Source organism: Daktulosphaira vitifoliae, unplaced genomic scaffold, assembly GCF_025091365.1.
Source record: "Daktulosphaira vitifoliae isolate Bord-2020 unplaced genomic scaffold, ASM2509136v1 Scaffold_1, whole genome shotgun sequence".
NCBI lineage: Eukaryota > Metazoa > Arthropoda > Insecta > Hemiptera > Phylloxeridae > Daktulosphaira > Daktulosphaira vitifoliae.
The window spans coordinates 82,795,680-82,804,751 of record NW_026099572.1 but is presented as its reverse complement, the minus strand read 5'-3'; the positions used below and the strand labels follow the sequence as shown (position 1 = coordinate 82,804,751).

The 9,072-nt window shown below is 26.7% G+C and overlaps 1 protein-coding gene across 3 annotated transcripts; it reads left to right on the top strand.

Moving 5' to 3' along the window:
- Positions 1-454: 454 nt before the first annotated feature.
- LOC126896186 (twist-related protein 2-like) lies at positions 455-5,830 on the top strand. Of its 3 annotated transcripts, none has more exons than XM_050668749.1 (4): positions 455-589; positions 1,785-2,456; positions 3,176-3,499; positions 4,854-5,830. In XM_050668749.1, exons 2-4 carry the CDS (start codon positions 2,246-2,248, stop codon positions 4,964-4,966), a joined length of 648 nt encoding a protein of 215 aa, XP_050524706.1. In that variant the 5' UTR covers positions 455-589; positions 1,785-2,245; the 3' UTR covers positions 4,967-5,830. The 3 variants fall into 3 exon arrangements, with proteins under 3 accessions (XP_050524706.1, XP_050524707.1, XP_050524708.1); XM_050668750.1 differs by lacking the exon at positions 455-589 and adding an exon at positions 824-1,227; XM_050668751.1 differs by lacking the exon at positions 455-589 and having other exon boundaries at positions 1,712-2,456.
- Positions 5,831-9,072: the final 3,242 nt, after the last annotated feature.

Genomic DNA, 9,072 nt, shown 5'->3' with positions numbered 1-9,072 from the left:
AATAAAAATTTAGTTATTTAAATAAAGTAAAGTAAAAATATTACCTTAAATATATTATACTATATTGTTATATTTAATAATTATTAATTATATACAGATTATCTTGTTTTATTAACCTGTAATATAGTCAAATTGAACAAAAATGATTTAAAAAAATTTTTGACTTGCTTGCAATATAAAAACAATATGTATAATTTATAAAAGTAAATATTAAAAAAGTACTAATAAATTGTCTTTTTAATTTTAACATTGATAGTATACAATATACAAAATGTTAAATATCTCTTAAAAAGTAAATGTTACGTATCAAATTTGTATAAAGGTAAATACTATGTGTTATAGGACTTGTGCTTTAAAAAAATTTTTTATTTAAAAATTTATTTTATTTTATTTTTTATTTTTATTAAATATACGGGATAAATCCTTTGAACATATATACACATTATACATATAAGGTATACATTAACTGTACAAATATGATAAATAATAAATTAACAGCTATTCAGGTAATTATAGGCAAAGAAGAAATGAAGGGTCAACGTTGACATTTGACATCATACATGTAATTGAATTTTACTACTCATTTTTTGTAAGTTATTAAGAAAAACAGAAAATATTGTTAACGATTATGAATAATTCGTTTATTTGAACATAATAAACCTAAACATAAATTCTTAATTACATTTAACTAAAATATTTAAAATAGCCTTTTTTATCAATTAAAAAAAGTTTTAAAAATAAAAAAATGTTGTGGGTTATTAAATATTTTGTCCTGGAATTTAGAAACAATAGTAAACTAAAAATTGAATGTGTAACAACATAAAATAAAATCTAATATTACAACTAACTGATGGACATGGGTTGCTAAAGTCAAACACTGGGTTATTTTTGACCTGCCGATTATTTCTTGGGATATAGGAACAGAAAAAATGTGAGAGTAGGGGAGAAAATCATACATACTTATTTAGGATACAGACTGTGTAATCTTTACAATTTTTATGTTGTACCCTCGACGTAGGGGTTCTTTTGGGATTAGTCATATGAGGCACCATTTTTATTGAGGGGTTCAAAAACACGTTCCATTGGCTTAACCAGGTGAACGGAAATAATAATACCTGTAAAGATTTGAAAAGGAGGAGTCTAATTTGTTTTATTGGTCTTTTCGTACTTACCTTGATAAAATGCAATGGAGGTTAATTTTATTCTGTGGCAAATATTTATCTACAGGTGAATATATTTTAGGATAGTTACGAAGAAAAATATATACACTTATTTATGAGCTACATAATATATAATAATAAGTATAGATCTGTTATACAAGCTGAATGAATTTTTTTACATAAAATGAACTAAAATACAAAATAAAATAATTCATTAATTTATACTTTGTAATGTTTTAAATACAATAAATGCGTTTGAATTGCAATAACATTGTAATTAGAATTTAATATTTCAACATTTTAATAATTTTTATTTAATCTACAAAAAGTTAATTTATGATAATTTTTCGAATACCTACTGTAAAATTTGTTAGATATTAGATTGATTTTCATTTTTTTTATACTTATTTAAAAATACTTAAAACTAAAACAAATATATTGGAGCCATTAAATAAAATAATAATTTTCATTTTCTATAATTTTTAAATTTTTAATATATATAATTGACTGTAATAAAGTTGCTAATGCAAATATAATTAAAAAATTAAAGAATGATAATCCTCAGAATAAGATCTTTTAATTTAAAATTTTAATACAATGCTTTACATTAACATACTTATTTAGGAACCAATTATTTCTGGATGCAACAACTAAAAGGAAGTTGACTCACAACGGCGACAAAGAAGGAGAATGGTGTTGAGAAATATTCTGCGTAAGTATATTATTGTATGACCATAAGGGTAGTATAAGACAAGATATGAGAAGCCGGGTGTCTTGAGGCTATCAATCATGGCGAGGTCCAGGAGGCTCCTCCCGCGCAGATGTACAAAATTTCTACTCTATGCAACCAACAGAGATATCTTTATGGAGTGGGATAAGTCTTAACCCCCACCCGCCGGGCTGTTCTTAATTTAGATCACGTTCAAGGACCCGCCATATTATCTTAGTTGGTAAGCCGTCAGTGGTGATCACAGTCCCTGTAGAAGTGGAAAATATATTCCAGTAGATAATCTAACGGCTTTTGTATTTTATTTTAATAAAAATATTTAAAGAAAAAATTCTAGTGTAACATTACTTGTGTGACTATGATGATGGATTCGGATTCTTCATATAAACCTAACGGTGATTATCTAGTCTCATCATATAGCTGGCACACGCCGCAAGATTTACAATTCGCAAACTTGTCAAACACTTACCCTTATGACTACGGAATAATTGTCAAGTCAGAGTATGATGATTGTAGTGTCGGTGGCAACTCACCAAGTCAAGAAAACGAGTCCACAGAAATTAAAAAAGGTAATTATAAATATCCTTTATTTATACTTGATTTTAAGTTAATGTTTGTTTTTTTCAATATTTGATTCCATCACATTCATTGACCAGCCCAAATATGTAAAAAAAACAGTAATTTAAAAGTAAATGACAGAATGTTATGAAATAATGTTTTCGAGAACTGAACTTGCATTTTTTAAAATTTAGTAGCTGCATGTCAAAATGTTATGTTTTTGTTTTTATGTTTCGATTACTTTAAAATAATAAAATCAACGAATAATAGAAGTTGTTTAAAACTAGAAATGTGAAAATAACTAAATGATGAAATATGATCATAATTTTAACAACTTTTGAAAGTAATCCATTAATGTTCTATATGTTTATGGTATTATCTAATGCTATTAAAAAATGATTGATTTATTTTCTTCTTCATATACATTATAAACGCTACTTCAAGATAAAATTTGAAGGACCTAAACATTTTTTTACTAGACGCTTTTAAAAATTCTTCGTTACAAGTTGGATTTAAATTTAGATAATAGACAGGATTATTTCATACACAAAATGCATGCATATATTTAATCTAAAACTATATTGAAGAATAAATGAACTATTAAATTCTAAGTCCCTTTCCAATATGCATATATAATTTACAATTGTATGTTTATTTGAATGAAGTTATTTAATTAGGTTATAAACATAAATTTCATTAATAAACATCGTTTGTTTTTGGTTGATTGTAGGAAAAAAACGAGCCTCTAGGTCCAAAGAATTTCAAACGCCGTCTAAATCTAGAAGACGATCACCTCAGACACCCGAAGAAATGCAAAGTCAAAGAGTTATGGCAAACGTACGAGAACGACAGAGAACTCAAAGCCTTAACGAAGCTTTTGCATCATTACGAAAAATTATTCCTACACTTCCTTCAGATAAACTTTCAAAAATCCAAACACTTAAATTAGCTACTAGATATATTGATTTTCTTTATCAAGTACTACACAAAGCGAATTCGGACGATATTGCACTACCCAATTTAAGCACTGACTCGGATTCTCAACATTCAATAGGTAAATAGTTGTTACTAATGTATTGTGTACCAAACAACAATATTTTTAATAACATAATTTTACAATCCCTTAGTATGTGCTTTAAGAAAAGCCACACTAAAAATAAATGTAGTAACTGTTGTAAAGTGCCTTTTATAGGTACTACGTCACTATTAAAAAAATGTACAAGAAAATACGTTTTAATAATGTTTAATTTAATAATTATCCGTTATGTTATTTATTTGAAGCATTTCATATTTTTGCTACAAGACGGCTGTAAACATTTTAAGACGGTTTTGTGGTTAAGGGATATTTTTGAAGCATTAAATTGGTTAAATTCTGTTTAAAATATAATAATGGTAAAAATAATAAAAAAACATACTATCTATAATTGAAATTAAAGTGCATCAAACATTATTTCATTAAAACAAAGAACCTTATGGGTGGGTCGTAAATTAATTACTAACTCTTGGATTCATATATACTGTTCAATGAATAAATAAACAGGAACATAAATAAAATTAAAAAATAATTTGTATAAAAATTAAAAATATCATCATGTATATTAAACAACGCGGTACTACTTATATGATATTTTCACATTTTTATAGGGTTTAAAATATAATCCTTGAGGATTACGCTTAAGAACGTTTATTACTCAATAACATTGTCTGTTCCGGTACACATCCTTGATTTGCAATGAAAAAATACACTGCATGTAGTGTATTATTGTAAAAATTAGAAAAGGCACGTTTTACATGATTAGGGATTCCGTAAAATCAACAACCACTCAAATCACACATCATGTGTTCTTAAGCGTTTATAGTGTTACTCACATAATAACGACCAAAAGCCAAAAAATAAATTTTAGTAATTTTTTCGTAATATTTAATAGTATTCACTCTTCTTCTTTTTCCTCGCCTTAATCCCAACTACTTGAAAACAGCCATTTAATAATTTTCGCTATTGATTTAAATTAAATATCGATGAACTATCCAATAAACGGATTTATTAGTTTATTTGCTTGACGCTATACATAAAATAACCATTCCACATTTAAGATAACGCTTTTTAACGTATTATCTTTAGTAATAATTGATATTTTCATTGATAAATATTAACATTATAAACTTAAAGGTAAACTAGGGTAAGAACTCAAAATTGAAATTAATAATATGATTTAATAGTTATGAACAAATGATTGATAAATATCAAATATTGGACTATTTTCACATGTTTTCAGTTATTCCAAAATCACTGAACTATAATTGAACACAATATACAGATTATAAAAATGTATCATACTTTATATTTGAGCGAAGTGGGATAATTGTAAACAAATTTATTAACATTGTTTAATGGTTTCATTTTTTAGAACAAGGTACTTCTGGAGTAAATTCATGCAACTATGTTGCTCATGAACAACTAAGTTACGCATTTAGTGTTTGGAGGATGGAAGGTGAATGGAATAACGTGAATCAAGAATAAAATATGTTTAAAAAGCCAATTTTTAAATTATCGAAAAGTATTGTTTTGTAACTAAGTATTTCCATTTGATTATTTTATACTTTTTTTTATACACAAATTGATTATTTTTATATCAATTATAAATATTTATATTTTTTTGTACGTGTAAAAATGAGACAATTTTTGTAAATAGTATTTTATCGTTTTTATTAAGTTTATTGATTAAAAATATTGACTAGTACTTTTTAATGTTCACCATCGTTTGGTCTTTAGTCTCCCTTAATTATAGTCTTATATGTATTGGTTTGTGGTGGGAGTAGGCTGTATGCGTGCCTCTGCTTTAGTAGTTTCTAAAAATATGCATCCACATCATACAGAAAACATTGCTCGGAGCAGATCAATTGATTATATTTTGCGCGTGCACATAATGTTAATAAATATACATATAGAATATTACTAAAGAAAGAAGGATATGATGTCGGTTGCAGCCAACGATGTCGACTTCCGGTGAATTATGATTCAAGAAAGGTGCAAAGCGAAACTAAATATAGTTATTAAAGACCAACCCAGATAATGGGGGGAGGGCAATGGGAAGAAAACGCCCCGGGCTTCATCACAAATTTTACTAGCTTGTCATAATTAGTGTCAGATTACTGTTTTTGTTTTGCTCATCACTTTTTTATGGCAGTGATATTTTCTATAGGGGGTCTATCTTAAGGTAAAGCACCGGGATCCCATATAGGTTATTTAATCCGGCTCCCTATAAAAGACAGATATTAAGAAAACCACTGTATTTTATAAATACAACAAAAAACAAATAAATATATATTTTATGGAAAAAAGCTTAATATTGTTTATAAAGATAAAATGTTATTTAACAGTCAGTTCTGTATCTTTTTATTATACAATAAATTTAGGTATTTAAAAGAATACTGTTATTATTTTACAATATTTTTATAACTGCAATCGTAATCAAAATTCAAAAAATACTTATTTCAACAAAAACTGTATTGGATATTTTAAATATTTGCATTTCAAAAAAATAACCGAATCTAAACGGAAATATAAAAAATTTCCGCTTTTGCTTATTTTAATACCTATTCTTTGAATATCGGTTACTTTTCAATCAATGTAGGTCTGACTTATGTTTGCGTTACCAATATAAAATTTTCAGGGAACCCATCGACAACAGCATTTCGAAGTATAACGTAGAAAAAAACAGTTACTTGGTAATTTTCAGAATGTAAAGCAGTGGAACTTTCCGTCCTACCAAAGACATGGAAGGGCTTGAAAATCAATAGACAACAGGCCACTAATTTTAAAAAATATCCAAGAGCCTCCAATGATTGCAAAATAGTAAGGTAGGCCAGACCGACACTGTTTTTGATTAGTAATGTCAAGCTCTTGTTATCTTCATCCTCGATAGAATAGGTCTATTCTTAGAATAACAGGTAAAAAAATTGTGTTATTTTCTTTATTCTAGGATCAAACTATCACAAAACTTTTTTTTATATAGTATAAGATTGTTTTTGAAATTTTCATTAACTAAATATTTTTTAAATTATACAGCTTTAATCTTTAAAAAATGCAGTCTTAAGATTGTTTACTTTTGGCTTGCAGATTTGGTTAAACAAAAAAAATAGTTACATTTTTTTTATTTTGCTCATCAAAATTGCATATTTATTATATATTTAAAAATAGGCAACCTCTTATAAACTGCTTTAAATTATAGTACTGAATATAATAAACTGATATAATTTGTATTTGATTAGTTGATTACACAAAATATCTTACCTTTAATTATTAATAATAATTATTACAATTACTGTTTAAATCATCTAAATGGACAAGCCTATTATTCAATTTCAACAGCAAAATTCTTTTTAGTTAAGAGAGCCAAAACAATAGCTTGTTCTGTTTTAAATTCATAAATAATATTGAATGATCATTAAATATGACGTCCCTTTTTTGAATCGTTAAAATCATTTTAATGAGTTAAAACTGTTAGAAATACGTGCATTATATCATATAACTACAACAATAATGAACTGGAGCATTTGGTTCTAATTAGACACCGAAGCAAATCTTCCTGTAGGCTTTAGGGTCGAATGTCGTAGACATTTTTATAGACGTTATATATAGTAAAATTTAACCACAGTATTATACAAATTATAAAATTATAATAACTCAAAATGTAACAATACAATACTAGTTATTGACCAGTTAAAATTTTATTTAGACCCTTCTCCATTTAACAATAAATCAAATAATATTGTGGGTTCCATTTAACTTTCAAATCATACCCCTAAAATCTATCTTTAAAGATAAATTTTTTTAATAACAAACTTGATATTTATGATTATTTATAAAAATAAATTATATTTTAATTTATACACTTTTATGAAATAACCACTTAACAGACCGTCACGAGTATCAATTAGTAACTTGTTATTATAGATTAGTAATAGAACTATTAACTAAAGCTACTCGTAAGTTATTTAATTGTTTTATAATTATCCCGAAAAAAAAAGTTAGAGATAAAAAGCGAACAACAAGATATTTTTTAGGTCAAACAAAATTGTTTGGATAATTTATACCATTTTGCTACAAGAAGAAAGCGTTATAAAAAATTGTATAGTATTGTTCAAGATCTTTTTTAAAAGTTGAACAATACAATCATTTACATTTTTATAGATTATTAGGTAAAAGCACCAGTGAATGAACAGTACCAGATAACAGATACCACCAAGTCCTTCACTAAAAAGATTTTATATCTGATTGTAACAAGTTGTTGCTAGTAGATCTTATAACAAAATATTTACATTGTTTTATTGCAAAGTCATAATTTTTAATACGAAATCTGAACTATTCTTTCACTGGCAAAATTCAGTTTTTAATAATTATTAAAATTAATTAAATTTTTTGTGCTAGTTAAGTAAAAATATATTTATATTATTATTATAGAGAATTTTCTAGAGAACCAATATTTTTAAACTTAATGAGCGCGACATCAAAATATAAATTAAGAAATAAACAAAAATTAGTATGATGTGTTTTTTTGTTAGTAGCCACTTTTTTCAGCTCTTACCGGACCGATTTATTTCAACGATATGTCAAAAGATCATAAATCGGATCTAGTTGATCATAGTAGTATCCTTAAAAATTCCCTCGTTCACTGTAAATAGAAACAATCCCCACAACTATTACAATTTTTAAAAATTTTTGTTTTCAACTTTAAATTGCTATAACTTTTTGAAAAATGTATTGATTAACACAAATTTTTGTTTCTTATAAATATTTTATATATCCCCTTTCATGCGATTTACTTTTTTTTAAATCGGACAATTTCTTTTTGTATATAAGGCATTCAAAACTTGAAACATACGTATAAAAAGTAGAACTTATTCAGCTTAACTTTTGAAAATGTATACTTTTATATATATCTTAAATATAAGCTTATGTAATAAAAATTGATCACTTGTGGCTAATTAATTAAATAAAATTAAAAGCTTATATTTTATACTTGGGCGGTTGACAAGAAAGTAGAGTAGAGAATAAGTGTAGCTGAGATGAGAATGCTTAGTTGGATAAGTGGAGTGACTAGAGAAAATAGGATAAGGAACGAACATATAAAAGAAAGTATAGGTGTAGTGTTAATCGTAGATAAGATGGAAGAAAATAGATTTAGATGGTATGGTCATGTTATAAGGAGATAGGAAACGAAAGCTGTAACAAAAGTTATAGAAATTAATGTTAAAGGAACAAGAGGTAGAGGAAAAAAGAGATGGAGGGATGTAATTGAATGTGATATGTAGACGGCTGATGTGAGCGTAGATGATGTGGGAGATCGTGTCAAGTGGAAGTTTAGGATTAAGGTGGCCTACCCCAAGTAGTTGGGATTAAGGCTAGGAAAAAGAAGAAGAAGAAAGCTTAAGTAATATCCTTTAATACGAAAAAAAAAAACCCAGCACAGTGGGGTCGCGGCATAGTGGGGATGTTGCATAGTTGGGTCCAGTATAGATTTAATCTGGCAGTGATTAAAATCACTATCATAAGAAACGCTTCGATGCAAATCAGTAGATAGTGTTTAATTCTAAGAAATTGGTGGATAATTACAAAAGCTACAT